This window comes from Erpetoichthys calabaricus, chromosome 6, assembly GCF_900747795.2.
Source record: "Erpetoichthys calabaricus chromosome 6, fErpCal1.3, whole genome shotgun sequence".
Classification (NCBI taxonomy): domain Eukaryota; kingdom Metazoa; phylum Chordata; class Cladistia; order Polypteriformes; family Polypteridae; genus Erpetoichthys; species Erpetoichthys calabaricus.
The window spans coordinates 68,866,451-68,882,138 of record NC_041399.2 but is presented as its reverse complement, the minus strand read 5'-3'; the positions used below and the strand labels follow the sequence as shown (position 1 = coordinate 68,882,138).

Here is a 15,688-nt window from a genome sequence, read left to right as displayed (position 1 = left end):
GTTTTATAGCATACATTTTTATAGAGTACATGTTAGGCTTGGCCTCTTTTTTTGCCCAAAATAAAATGGCATCTCAGCTATGGTTAGAACTGCCTCTGGTTCACCACTGTGGGAATCATTGTGGTCCTATTTTCATAATTTCAGCAACTTTTCTGTTGTTTAAGAATAAATAGTCAGATTTTTCTTGAAGTTAATGGTAACACTGTTTCAAAACACACTACATTAGATACATGTAAGACACTCACCAAGCACTAGCACACAGAACTCATTGCCCCGAACTTTGGAGGAACAGATGACTACAACGTAATCAGGTAGACGCTGCTGAGGTGGGAGTTCAGTAAGGGTGCGAAGAGTCTCTGAAATACCCTCTCCTAAGGAATTGTGTGTAACAAGGACATGCACAGTATCACGGGAAACACTGGCAGCCAGCCGAGATAGCCAAGGAAGCTGTGCTGGAGAAATGCAGTGGTAAGGGAAGGTAGTACTGCCAAGCTGCCCAGTCAAGTGCTCCTTCAAAGGCTGGCCCTGAATGACTTTCATAACAATCTGTTCAAACTCCTCCCGCATTGGGATCTGTTCTGAACCTGCACAAGAAATATAAATGCCATATGAATGTAGTTATTTTTAAATGACAATAAAAAGAAATAACTGTACTCCAATTTCAACTTTATTTAATGTCAGCATTACAACAATTTACAGTATATTTGAATAACTAAGCATCAGAAATACAGCAGATTTTACTGACAGAATTCTTATTTTTAAAGAGCACTAGTAACATTAAAATTTTTAATAAAACATCAGATAAGACTAGAACATTTAATTGTAACAAAAATAATATAGCTACACTGAGTTTATTCCCTACACCACAAAGCTTGCTGGAGCACACTTATCAGTTTTGCTTATATAAAACATTTTAGGACATTATGCTATGCAAAATCTAGTCATAATTTAGAATTCAGGATGCATCATTGTGTTAAAGCATGAGTGCTCTTCAATATTGCCTATAAAGCAAAAAAAACAAATATTATTAAAAATAATATATAGCAAAGCCCCAAACTCCAGGCTTTGCAATATATTATTTTTATATAAAACAAATATATACATGATTAAAATCTCATGTATGTGGCACACTCTCTCTATAAACATACACTGTCTGAGAACTTACCAAGACAGACCAAATACTGGAGTGTGAGCAAGATCATAGTCTCCACGCTGAGAAGATGATTGCTGGAAATGCCTAATTTCTCCATAGCTTTTACATTCAGCTGCTGGCTCTTATAGCAATTTACAAGTAGTGGACTGACCACAATATCACCCACATTGCCATAAAAATATGGTAAAGTGCCATAGCCTGGAAAGAAAGAATACAAGGTCACCAACTACAATGCATATTGCCTGTTTACATGCTACTTAGTTTGCAAGGAATTCAACTCCACTTTCCTCTAGTAGTGCTTTATTCCTGATACTCACTCACGTCCACATACATTGCTTAATAAAAAAATTCTAGTACTGACAGATTTCCCTATTCAAACACACTTAGTAACACATTTAGTAAGATATTTATTTTTTCTTTAAAACCAAAATGAGATTAAAACTGAATTCTAAGCCTATTGTGGCATTTTTCATTCCTAATCCTTAGAAACAATGAAGCTACTAAGCTTTACTTTAAATACAACCAGTCTGAACTGAAATTTTGTTTCTGTCTTTATTTTTATAACTTATCCCAACTTCATTGCTTGTCCTCGGTCTATACTGCCTATACTGTCTGCGATATTTGTGATTTTGCCCTGAATCACCTATTTAGAGCTCTCATATCTTTAGTCAGACTAGCTGAGAAACCTATTTAAGGTACCTGCTACCTTAGAAAGATTGCTGTGGCTTTAGTTACAGTATCTTATCAGTGTTGTTTATCTCCCTCTCAGGTTTCCATTTATTAAGACTTTGGTCCTTTTGACCATTTGCGTTATAATTTCTCTGTGCTTTTTGACTAGGCCCTTGATTTTAGATTTTTGATTTTTTTTGAGCATTTGGACTTGTGTTTTTTGATTTCCTTTTTTCATAGTATTTAGAAATTCTTTAGATTTTTTCTGTGTATTTATTTTTTTTTACTTTTAATTTATGAACTCTGTCCCCTGTATTTGGGAAACTTCTTTATTTCTACTCTATATATATAAAATCCTAAGCCTAAAAGTGCAACGATCAATGCAGGCTCACAACAAGCCATTTCTGAATGAATACTCAGCATGGAACTGCATGTCATGGATACCTTAAGCAGGGTACTATGGAAGAAGCCCTTGCTAACAGCTATTCACAAATCTGCACTGTTACAGTGGGCACTGAGCCACAAACACTGAACTGTTGGCACCTGGAAACAAGTTATTTGGTCTGAGAAGTCATGTTTCTGCTTGTACTGGATTAATTTGAGATGACAGATGCATCATAAACTGCACGATGCCTTCCATAAGGACTGTGTTCACGATGCTATTCAAGCTGGAGGTGAGTCACTCAATGTTCTGGGGGTGTTTTAATTAGCAGGAAACATGCCCTTTGGTTAAGGTGACTAAGCACTTGAACCAGAAAGGCTACATTGGGCTACTGAAGAATCATGTGTTACCTTTTGTGTTTCAACTCCAGAGTAAATACAGAATCACTACCCCAATCTTCCAAAGATGACAAATGGCACAAAGAACATTCTGAAGAAGAAAAATCCCCGGATTTAAGTCTGCTGGGTGTATTTGGAGCAATGACTGAAACACTGACTGAGCCATCTAACCAATCTGGCCTAACTGTGGGATTTGGTGATGGAAGAGTGGATGAAAACTGATGTTGCCTACATCTGCAAATTAGTAGCTTCCATGCCAGACAGAAATACAACTGTTCTTTTGTCTCTGAGGAGTTATGCACTATTAGATAAGATTTAGCTAGGCATTAGTTTTTTGTCTGGCAAGCTTTATTATTCCCCATATTTCAAAAGTAATAAAATAGATATAAACATTTTACTAAAATAGTTCATCTTCACTTCATACAAATAATATAAATTTAGACACTTCTCATTTATATCATGATACAATAGAAGCATGTCCTCTTTTTTCTTTCCTTATCGCCACTGACTTCCATATTAAGCATGATAATGTGTAAACAGGGGAAATTTTAAAAAGATGCTGAAGTTGTCCTTGTATGCTGATGATATTTATCCTATTTATCATACCAGTATCCTTCACTTCAATATGCAATGTAGATAATGAAGGAATATATCTGAATATTTGAGAGGTCAAAATAAATGATTAAAAGAATATTTCCTATAAATTACAGTGCAAATCAGTCTAAATCTGAAGAGTTTTCTTGCACTGCTTCATACAAATTGACACACGTATTTAGGAGTCACAGGTAATGGCAATAGCATTAAAAATTTTACACACATTTTCTTTCTCCTTTTGGACTGCATCAAACAGGACATTTCTAACTGACCAATTATTTCATAACTGTAGAAATAATTAAGACACTTAAAAATATCTACAAATAATTCAGATGAATTTGTTCAGATGAATGTTTATTTATTTGATATCACAGTTTCAGAAATCTATGAAAGACAGTGGTGTAACACTACCAGGTTTCCTGCTGTTTATTTGGGCATGGGTAATGGAGCTTTGGTATGAAATACTGTACATATTTCTCCTTCTCCTGTACATATTTGTCCTTATCTACAAGGATTACTTTGGAGAGGAAATCAAGTGTATTAATGCATTCTTTACATTTCTAGAGCAATCCTAGATCTTGTACTGTTTGCCTCCTAATATGCAATATTATTTAGTGGTGATGACAGATTATCAAAATGAAAAACAAAGGATAATATTTAATATTGGATAAGTTACAAATACAGAATATAGTTTTGCAATATTTGTTTTTCAAAAATTCAACAAAGATATTATAAACATACAGAAAGAAAGATTCAGAAAAGATAGGAAAGGTCCCTAGCCACTGTTTATGAATAATACAGTGCCATGCTCTTTACTGAAATGCCTAGGATTATTGATGGAATACCCCAGTATCTCTCCTGACTCAGTTGCACAATGCGGCGCAGTTCCTATCCTTGTTCTATTATTTAATACAATGTAAAGTGAAGAGTGTTCTCTGGGCAAAAGTATTTCTTCCAAGCTGGCAAGCTTTCAAGATGATTCTGGAAATTAACTGAACTGCAGAAAGAAGACCAGACACTAGAGGCAAAAGAGTTACAAAACAGGAAAGATGTTCAAACAAAACCATTTGTAAAGTAATGACACTGGAGGGTCCAAGAGGAGAGCAGATTAGCTTCCCTCAACTGCCCTCTCTAGTATATGTTGACTGCTGTAGCTACTCTTAACTACAGCACTACTATACTGCCCCAAAATCAAATACATGCAGTAAAATAAAAGTAAGTAAATCCTTATTTAAAGTAAAGTCTGTCATGTGTTGTTTGTCATTTGATGTAAGATTTAGATAACTTAAGGAGTTGGCAAGGACAAGATAATTTGCAGTTATTCTATGTATATTGCAGAATTTGAAATAGAATGTACTTATCTCTCTATTATAAAAAAAAAAAAATCCTGGAAAAAAAAAGCAGGGCGACGATACGCGATTTTCTGTTCTTGGAAGACATTTAAAAGACCCGCGAGACAAAAAAGACTGGCCACGGAGCATCTCGCGGGGACTGTAAACATGAGACTTGGTGCCAAGAGATTATCCCAGGGCCGTCTCGCGGGGTCGTGGAACATGAGATTCTTGCAAGACATGCCCTTCTTATCAAATAAGAGCACGGCCAGCCAGCAAAACACTCAGACATGTAAATGCACGTAGCACACACAGATCCTGTGGTCTCAGCACATATAAAGCGTAAAAGGACAATACGTTCTAGATGAAAGAGCAGCACGGAGAAAAGAGACCCAAAAGCGTTGGAGAGAAAAAAATGCAGATAAGAGATTATGAAAGCAGTGGAATTCGAAAGGCTTGAACAAACAATGGTGCGATACACATGCAGAGAAAGGTCCAGAATATGAAAGCAGTAAAATTCTGAAGTATTGTAGCGTCCCATACAAGCTGAAGCCTTTTTTGTTTTAAGTGACTGTTAGGTCCGATTGAGGGAGGGCGGAGTACAGCACGGAAGACTGATAGCAGGATATTGATTCATGCAGTAAGGGGGGGGGGGGGGCAAGACCCAGGGGAGGAGGGGTCGGAGAGGGTGCTAGAAAGTTGTGTTTGGGGTTACGAAGTCGGCGATTGTTCAAATAGAACTTTTGCGACACTTTATTACGTCAGCAATATTATGTTTCTAGACTTCTCTAGCGCCTTCAACACAATCCAACCACTGCTCCTTAGGGACAAGCTGACAGATATGGGAGTAGATTCATACCTGGTGGCATGGATCGTGGACTATCTTAAAGACAGACCTCAGTATGTGCGTCTTGGGAACTGCATGTCTGACATTGTGGTCAGCAACACAGGAGCACCACAGGGGACTGTACTTTCTCCGGTCCTGTTCAGCCTATATACATCAGACTTCCAATACAACTCGGAGTCCTGCCACGTGCAAAAGTTCGCTGATGACACTGCTATCGTGGGCTGCATCAGGAGTGGGCAGGAGGAGTATAGGGACCTAATCAATGACTTTGTTAAATGGTGTGACTCAAACCACCTGAACACCAGCAAAACCAAGGAGCTGGTGGTGGATTTTAGGAGGCCCAGACCCCTCATGGACCCCGTGATCATCAGAGGTGACTGTGTGCAGATGGTGCAGACCTATAAATACCTGGGAGTGCAGCTGGATGATAAATTAGACTGGACTGCCAATACTGATGCTCTGTGTAAGAAAGGACAGAGCCGGTTATACTTCCTTAGAAGGCTGGCTTCCTGGCTGGCATCACAATAAGATGCTGCAAATGTTCTATCAGACGATTGTGACGAGCTCCCTCTTCTACGCGGTGGTGTGCTGGGGAGGCAGCATTAAGAAGAAGGACGCCTCACGCCTGGACAAACTGGTGAGGAAGGCAGGCTCTATTGTTGGCATGGAGCTGGACAGTTTGACATCTGTGGCAGAGCGACGGGCGCTAAGCAGGCTCCTATCAATTATGAAGAATCCACTGCATCCACTAAACAGTGTCATCTCCAGACAGAGGAGCAGCTTCAGCGACAGACTGCTGTCACTGTCCTGCTCCACTGACAGACTGAGAAGATCGTTTCTCTCCCAAACTATGTGACTCTTCAATTCCACCTGGGGGGGGGGTAAACATTAACATTAGACAAAGTTATTGTCTGTTTTTACCTGCATTATTATTAATCTTTAATTTAATATTGTTTTTTGTATCAGTATGCTGCTGATGCTGGAGTATGTGAATTTCCCCTTGGGATTAGTAAAGTATCTATCTATCTATCTATCTATCTATCTATCTATCTATCTATCTATCTATCTATCTATCTATCTATCTATCTATCTATCTATCTGTCTGTCTGTCTGTCTGTCTGTCTGTCTGTCTGTCTGTCTGTCTGTCTGTCTGTCTGTCTGTCTATCAGTCGCTACAGTATAAAAAAAAAGATAGTAAAGATCGCATTAGCGCAAACAGAAGGTAATTAATCATCAGAACCAGGTGTAATTGAAAAAATAGCAGCACAAATCAAGGTCAGAAATAAAAGGCAAAGAGTGGAAAACAAAGTCTTTTCGCCACTGTAACTTCATAAACACGTTCACTTACACATGCAGAATAGATTATGAAAACAGTGGAACTCGAAAGGCTCAAAAAAAAACGTAGTGGAAAACGAAGTCTTTTCGCCTTCGCAACTTCATAAACACGTTCACAAACTTACACATGCAGAGCAGATTATGAAAGCAGTGGAATTCGAAAGGCTCAAAAAAAAAACGTATGCGCGATACAAATGTGAAGAAAGTTAAAAGAATATGAAAGTAGGAAAATTAGAAAGTATAAAAAAGAAAGCAAAGATCGCAGTAGCGGAAACAAACAGAAATTATTACTCGAAAAAGAGAAAATAATCACCACGGACCAGGTGTCATTGAAAAAAAAGCAGAACAAAGCGAGGTCAGAAATAAAAGACAGAGTAGTAAACAAAGTAAAACGTCATAAAGAGGTTATAAAAGGGGGCCAAACACATGGAGAGCAGGTTAGAGATAATGAAAACTGGAATTCGAAAGACTCAAAAAAAACGTAGGCGCAAAACACATGCAGAGCAAGATACAGAATATGAAAGCAGAAAAAAACGACAGTGTCAAAAAAAAGAAAGTAAAGATCGCATTAGGGCAAACAAAGAGAAATTATTACTCAGAGAAATAACTAAAAGGCGAATAGAGATTGAATATATGGACACAGGTGATATGTCAGAAGTATGTAAATATTGTAAGGCTTTGAAGTTTAAGTCAGAGAATTTCAAAAACGGGGTTTACCTCACATGCATTTATTGGTTACTTTGCAAAAAAAATTATTAACTGCTGATGATGTCGATCGCTTTGTCTGTGCTGAAATTTCAAACAGAGAAACCTATCCTGAATTATGGTACAAAGTCATTAAACACATGTCTCACTGACCTCATTTAAAAGATTCAGCATATTGGGACCCGAAAGATTCCAAATATTGTTTTTACTTAAGTTCTGAAATAAAACTGAAACTAATGAAATTGCAACAATTCAAAGAAACAAAAAAATCTTAAAAGTGTGTATCCGTAAAACCAAACACGGGGGTTGGCGAGCAAAGCGAGCAGGGGGCAAAGCCCCCTAGTCTTTCATATTAATATTTTCCTGTAAAGCAATGGGATTTCCAATGATTTTATTTTTAATCCACATCACTGGTGAGTAAGAGAATGTGACTACTTTAAAATGTCCAGATTTACAAGAGAATTAAAAGTATAATTTCACTTGAATAATTTCAGGTATGCTATACTTACTCTCATCCATTCTTCTTCAAAATAAAATGCAGGCAGATTAATAAACAAGCGTAATGCTGGTTATTACCTATGATTTTAATTTGTATCTCTTGTTGACACAAACATACTGAATGTTATGAATTCTTACCAATTAGAATAACTGGCCTGATTCCTGAGTTATTTAGCAGATTATCTGGAACAATCACTGTTTCCCCTGCAGGGACAGCTTGAGGATGCACAACACTGGAAGCTACAGGCTGGGGTGAGGAAACTGATAAAATAGGATCTATGAAGAAAAGAAAAAGCAATTGTCAATGTACTTGCTTAAACTTTAGATCAGGAGTTCCCAAACTTTTTTCAGCCGCAGACCCCTTTACCAAAAACTTTTAAAACCGTCGACCCCCTAATTACATGCAACGGTTTTTCATATCCGCACTTGCTTTGATATGTTCGATAAGACAATGAACAGACATGTTTGTGCTACATGTATTTTCATGCATTCTTACGTGTGACTCTTTTAATGACACATTTTACCTTTTCGTTCGCATATTTGGTATGTAATGTGTTTTTTTAAATGATTTTACTTCTTAATTAGGTACCTATTGGAATCATAGATATTTTGAAGTAACAAACAAATAGCAGTAGTAAGGGGGTCTATTTTTGCTGTCGTTGACCCCCAAATTTTTTCATTGAAACTATCGACCCCTAGAAAGTTCAAATCGACCCCAGGGGGTCAATATCGACCACTTTGGGAACTCTTGCTTTAGATACTATATACCTGTTAACATCTTTATAGATAGAAATTATTTTTGTTTTGGCAGTCCATCCAATGTTATGCCACAACATCATCAAATGTTGCAAAAATCATCAAGTATTTTTTGATAAAGTTGGCATATCTACATATAATAGTATAAATACTGTACATATTTGCTCTGTAAAGCAAGAAAAGCAAATTGAAGTGTGTATGGTTCTTAAGCAGCAACATTAGAGTTAAAAGAAAGCTGCAGATACTACACGCCATAAACTTGTAATTTCATATATTAGCTGAATGTGTCTTTGTGATTCAGATACAAATGACAATAAATCTGGACTTGAAGTAAATTCTGCAACAAAAATAGATGACTTTGCACTATGCCATTCCTGCTGGCCAATGTTAATTTTTTAGATAAAGAAACGCTTTTTTCCACCTTTCAGAACCACTGTCCCTTCTCGTGTGAATACCATCAACTAAGGAAAATGTAAGGTCTTTATAACATGTGTGAATGAGTAAATCCAGTTAAATACATTAATACATACGTGAAAGGGGCTTAAGACTCATGCTAGAAACTTCCTACTGAACAAATGAAAACTGTGGTAAATCTGTTGTTAGCACAGATTTATAGTCTTGGTTGATAATCTCAGATGAATTTTGTTACCTTACGGTTAATTTGCTTTTTATGTATGGCTTCACCAAGCAAACAGAAGACATTCTTTAGGGGTTTCAAGAGAAAAGATGACAATTGTCACAAAGTTACACTGATTATGCACTTTCTAATTCTATTAATTTTGTGAACCCAACATTTTCTTTCTATTAAAAGCACATGTATTCCTCCTGTCATAATACTGTAAATTAAGAGAGTCTGATTTCAAACTCAAAAATGCCACATGACAACAATGCATTACAGCTCTCTGTCTGTCCTCCATACTCCTTCACTGCTTTTGGCTCACTATACGTAAACTGATTGTCAAAATGTTATTAAATATGTAAACTTCATAAGAAATATGTTGAAATAAAAGTTCTTAGTTCCACCAAATACAGGATTTCACAGATATATCTTTCAATATGTTTTAAGAGTTGCAAAGCTAACATGTTTTGTTTGAACTATACAAAATAAAATATTGGAAGAAAGCACTTCACCAAACTCAAAACTCTTAAATATATCTATAATACATCATATATTAATTATTTCAAAAACATTTCTGGCACTTGAGTGATCAAATTGAAAGTCAGGGCAACATGGCTTTTATTTTCTTGCAGCACTGACTGTAATCTAGTTTCCATGGAAACCAACAGCCACGACCAAATGAACATTGTAGCATAGTTTTCATACAAGTGAGAGGGAGGCAAACCAATTATCTCAGTTACTAAAGCAGGTGACTTCTATAATGATAGATCAATGGCTCAATATCTCAGCAAGAAGAAGAACCTACCATAAAGATATTAAGTGCATGTGGGGGGTTGAGTGAGTGAAAGTGAACAAGCTCTGAGTCTTAAACATTCTGGTTGCGCATTTTATTAAAAACTAGCAAAATACCCACGCTTCGCAGCGGAGAAGTAGTGTGTTAAAGAGGTTATGAAAAAAAAAAGGAAACATTTTAAAAATAACGTAACATGATTGTCAATGTAATTGTGTTGTCATTGTTATGAGTGTTGCTGTGTTTTATATATATAAAATACACACACACACATATAAACATATATATACATATACACATATATATACATATCTACATATATATATATATATATATATACATATACACATCCACATATCAACATATATATATACACATATATACACACACACACGCTTTATGGGTGATGATTGTTTTACTCTTTTTATCTTTAATTTATTTTATTGTAGAATCAACTCGTATCTGCGCACAGCAGGGCAGCCGTGGGCGGATGCGTATGGTGTATTCACTCCATGTTATCGTGCATTGCGCTGTCAGTGGTATTTTGATAAAAGAATTTGAACAACATATAAGAAGCGTATAAATTATTAAACAGTAAAAGATTAACATTTAAGAAGTAAAGTTACATTAAGTACTACTGCAGTGCCTTCGGGTATACCTCATTTTTTGTTTGCCCATTACATGCTTAAATGTATACATTTTTTGGTGCACCTACCCGAGAACACGCGACATATAACCGAGCGTGGGAGAAGCATGGATTTTAAACACGCGTTGAGTTCATCTGCTGGTCTCCGTCGTGGAATAACTGGTAATGTTTGACTAAAATCTACAGCGAGTAAAACGACATTACCTCATATTTTTTTTTTTACGATCTCTGAGATCTTGCTTTTTTCGGTTCAAGGCTTCATAAGCTCTTTTATGTTGTATGGTGTACTTATCCCAAACCATCATCTTTGAATGTTGCAAGACTTTCGCCTTGTATGTAGATCGGGGTAATTACATTCATTGCATTCCTAGTCTGAATCACAATCTGATTGTATGGGTGGTTACCTGGCACTGTAGGGTTGCCACCCGTCCTTTAAAATACGGAATCGTGCCGCGTTTGACAATGAAATTGCGCGTCCCGTTTTGAATCAATACTGGACGGGATTTATCCCGTATTTTTTTTATCATTTTTTTTTAAAGCAGCGTCTCATGCAAATCATCCCACACGCATTTTATGAAGATGCCTCCTTTCCTACTTTTGATTGGGTAATACTTGATGTCATCATTAGTTTGATTGGTGTTTTTAACTGTCCAGTGAGGAGGGCGTGTCTTTTAAGTAGAGTCTGCAAAGTGTTGGCACTGAGATGTGGCGTCAGCGCCATAGTTGAAGCCCCTAACGTTGCGGTCAGCAAGTCGGCTAACATCCGCCATGTGCCGTCTTTCAGTTGCGAGAAGCAGATCATAGAATGGTTGAAACTGTTGCCCCTAACGTTGCGCCACGGCGTGTGGTTCGTTTATACCTCGTGTCTTCTCATTAAACTTTTATCTCGCGAATATGTTATTGCAATCCGCAGCGGGAGCGTTTCTATAAACTTAATTTAAACTTACGTTTTACACCGTGCTTTGTTTCCCTTATGAGCATGCTTGTATGCTTAACTCACTCCGTTCTCAATTGTTTAATTAATTTTTTGCTCTTCGCTGTTTGCGGCTCTTCCTCCATTTCCCCCTACTTCGTTCTTTTATCTCGCGAATATGTTATTGCAATCCTTAACGGGAGCGTTTCAATAAACTGATTGAAAATAGTTTTGCATTTACCTTTTTAGTAAAAGGCGAGCTTTTAAGCCTGAGAAATCACCCCGTAAATGCACACGTTTAATTGGACATGTGTTAATATGTATGGTTACACAGTATTAAAAGACAGTGAACAACGTCAGTTACCTTTCTTCCCGCGTTTGATAAAAGGTGAGCTTTTAAGCCTGAGAAATCACCCCGTAAATGCACACGTTTAATTGCACATGTGTTAATATGTATGCTTACACAGTATTAAAAGACAGTCAAAAATTAACGTCATTTACCTTCGTTCCCGCGTGTGACTCGTGCTGTAAATGTCTTCCTTGTTTTTAGTTCACGTGATTACGTAGGAGGCGTGATGACGCGATACGTGACTCCGCCTCCTCCATTACAGTGTATGGACAAAAAATATGTTCCAGTTATGACCATTACGCTTTGAATTTCGAAATGAAACCTGCCTAACTTTTGTAAGTAAGCTGTAAGGAATGAGCCTGCCAAATTTCAGCCTTCCACCTACACGGGAAGTTGGAGAATTAGTGATGAGTGAGTCAGTCAGTGAGTGAGTGAGTGAGTCAGTCAGTCAGTGAGGGCTTTCTTTGCCTTTTATTATTATAGATTCTGAACTGTTCAAATACAGAGTGTACTGTAATTTTGGTAGTTTTGTTGTGCCTCAGTTGTCATTTGAGCTATATATGGAAAGCCTTATGGAGTCTTTGTTCAGTAATAAAAGGTGGATCTGTTTAACTGACATGTCTCTTTCTCAAAATTAGGGCTCCTCTGTAACAATATCCTAGCAACAATGGTTGCCTTGCTGACTGGAGTTTCTCACTTATCTCCATTTTCAGTACAGGGTTTGTTGCCTGTTTCTGTATTATTACTAAATATATAAGAACATCAAAAAGTAACATTTGTTAGTGTCTCCAAATTATTGTCTCAGCACGACAAACAAAAAAAGGATGCTTGCCAGCAGCAGCAGAAAGACAGCAGCTCATTGGACGGCATCTCCTTAGCGTGCATTCAGCCGACCCCCTTTCACAACAAGCGCAGTGTTATACGTCCGGTGAGAAAGAGATTTAACCACGCCCGGGGCCGGAAATAAAGGACAAGTATTGTTTTTTAAAAAAGTTTAAAAGTAAAATTGAAAATAATGCATGTGTAACAATTCCCATGAATTGTATATCTTTAAATTGTATATCCGGTAAACCAAACCCGGGGGTGGGTGAGCAAAGCGAGCAGGGGGCAGAGCCCCCTAGTATACATGAAAAAAAAACTCAGTAATATGGAAGTTGTAATTTTGACAGAAAAATTAGCTGTGTTCTACAACGTTAAGCACAACTTCTCTTCTGAGCTTGAATTTCCCCATTGGATTAATAAAGTTGATCTAGTGCCTAGTGGGAGCTGGGTGGTCTCATGGCCTCAGAACCCCTGCATATTTTGTTTTTTTCTCCAGCCCTCTGGTGTTTTTTTTTTTTTGTTTGTTCTTTCTGTCCTCCCTGGCCATCGGACCTTACTTTATTCTTTGCTAATTAGTATTGCCAAGTTTTATTTTTATATATTTTTCTTTTTTCTTTCTTCATCTTGTAAAGAACTTTGAGCTACATCATTTGTATGAAAACATGCTATATAAATAAATGGTGTTGTTGTAATCTAATCTAATCTATCTGTCCTGTTAATGTCTTGTGTTAACGTATCTGTTAAAAAAGTAACAGCATAGTAGATGTACAAAAAAAAAAACACTCTGTTACCTGGTGTTCGAGTCACAGGCCGCATAGCAGGTACAGGAACTGCTGTTAAAGGAACAGGAACTGGGGATCCTGGATACCAGCTACGATGCCTTTTCTTAGGTGGTCCTGAGCGCATGGCAGCTAAAGTGAAAATAAATTAAAGTGCAATTTGTTTAAGACAAACAAACAAGCTAAATTTGCTAATTAGGATTTTAAGGAATGCCACTAAAGGATAAGGAGCAGCTTTACACTCAAATAAAATTTAATACTTTAGTTTTGATACAATCATACTTGAAGACTTGTAGCAACATTTATACAAAAAGGCTTTAGTTTTTCAGAACATCATGTTTGAGCATGTGTGCTCAAATATCTTACAACTGCCAAACCTGTAAGGAAATTGTACAGCATATTGAGCCTACATAATTATCTATGAAACAATCCAAAAGTTACATTCATGATTATCTGGAATTTGTTTAATTAGACACAGGTATTAATTAATTATAAAAGCAGTGTGAAATGACTAACTGAAAGATACTATGACATTAAACTGTAATTACCATCATTCCAACAACTTCTTGACTGGTTCTTGTTGAAGAGTCATTCTAACCCTCTCTGAAACTCTCTCTCCTGTTTCCTACCAAATTCAACTTCAGGTTAAGTTTACTCATCTTCTCAATTTGTATTCTCAAATTTATTTTGTTGAAATGATTTTCTACACCACACTAAGATGTTTTGCATTACTGATTTTAGAGATTTACTGTGCACATAAAAAATGTGTGTGTTAACTACTTTGCACAGAGTTTAGAGGCGGAACTTAGTATGAGAGACTCTATGCACAAGAAATATTTATTGATCATTGATTTTAGTGTTGTGTTCTTCAGGGATGGTAGCCCTACTAGAACTACAAAGTCCTCACCCCGAGCGCACATATTATGACAAATTAAGTATGGTTCTAAAATAATGCATTTATTTTAATGCTAGCTTACATATCATATAATTAGGGGATAAATTACCATTAAACATCACAGATTATTAGTGTGAAGACCAATGATCATTTGTGAAGTCATAAAGGGAGCAAAAGCCATTATCTGAAGATATGGGCAACAGGATATCATGTTTGTCCATGAGTAATCTTAAACTGCACTGGATTATGCCAAAACATTTACTGTTTGTGCTTAAGAGCAAACATAATACTGCTCCACAAATGAGCACTCAAATGTTGGCTTGCTGTAAAATTACATTTTTTGGGTGGAAGTCCCTGCCTCTACAATACCACAACTTGTGTTTTTGTTCCTATAGTTAGCTAAATATATACATTAAATAACACTGAATTCTCAAAATTATTTATTCTAACTCAAGAGTTGCAGGGGGCTTGGAGACTATCCCATCACACTCAGGAGCAAAGCAAAACTATAGATGGGGCACCAATCCCACTACAGAAAATATACCTGTACAGTAAATATGCAAACGTATACAAGTTGAGCATATCGTAGCATAATACTAAATGGCTCACAGACCAAATTTAATTATTGTTACCTGCCCACAGAACATTGGAACATACCAGCTACCTTAGTAACACCCCTTTAACTAGTGGCTTGAGGCTAAACAACAAAAAGTAAGTCGCTGGATACACCAAGCACCTGAAAATAACTTTCTCAAGTCTTTAAGAAAACGTAAGAGACATAACCTACAGATTAGAAGAAAAAGTGTTATTATAAAAATTGCAATTGCTTTTTTAAACTACACAGAGAGAAGACGAAAGGATGGAATTACCTGTCTCTGAAGCAAAGTAACCTGAACACAAAGAAGTTGTATGCACAGAAGAGTGAAAGGATTGCGGAGAGCTGAAAATAACACTTTTTCCAGTGCTCCCATTAGCAATGCCATCAGGGGGAACTAAACAATAAAAGCAAAAATGATAAAACAAATTGCAAAGGAGGCTAATTGTCACAAACTAATCCAAACATGACATAGAACTGAAAGTGGTTACTTTCCATGCATTTGTTAAGGCTACAATTTCACATAGTAAAAGTAGATAATGGTTTATACTAAATTTGCTATTAACATGCTGTATGTACAAAATGGGCATTAAAACAATATCGCCTAACACA

The 15,688-nt window shown here is 36.8% G+C and overlaps 1 protein-coding gene across 1 annotated transcript in view; it reads right to left on the bottom strand.

Moving 5' to 3' along the window:
* greb1l (GREB1 like retinoic acid receptor coactivator) overlaps positions 1–15,688 on the bottom strand; it is a 240,877-nt gene that overhangs the window by 60,822 nt on the left and 164,367 nt on the right. Inside the window, 5 exon segments of the mRNA XM_051928928.1 lie at positions 246–584; positions 1,166–1,351; positions 8,051–8,188; positions 13,599–13,718; positions 15,351–15,473. Coding sequence (XP_051784888.1) covers positions 246–584; positions 1,166–1,351; positions 8,051–8,188; positions 13,599–13,718; positions 15,351–15,473 — 906 coding nt within the window.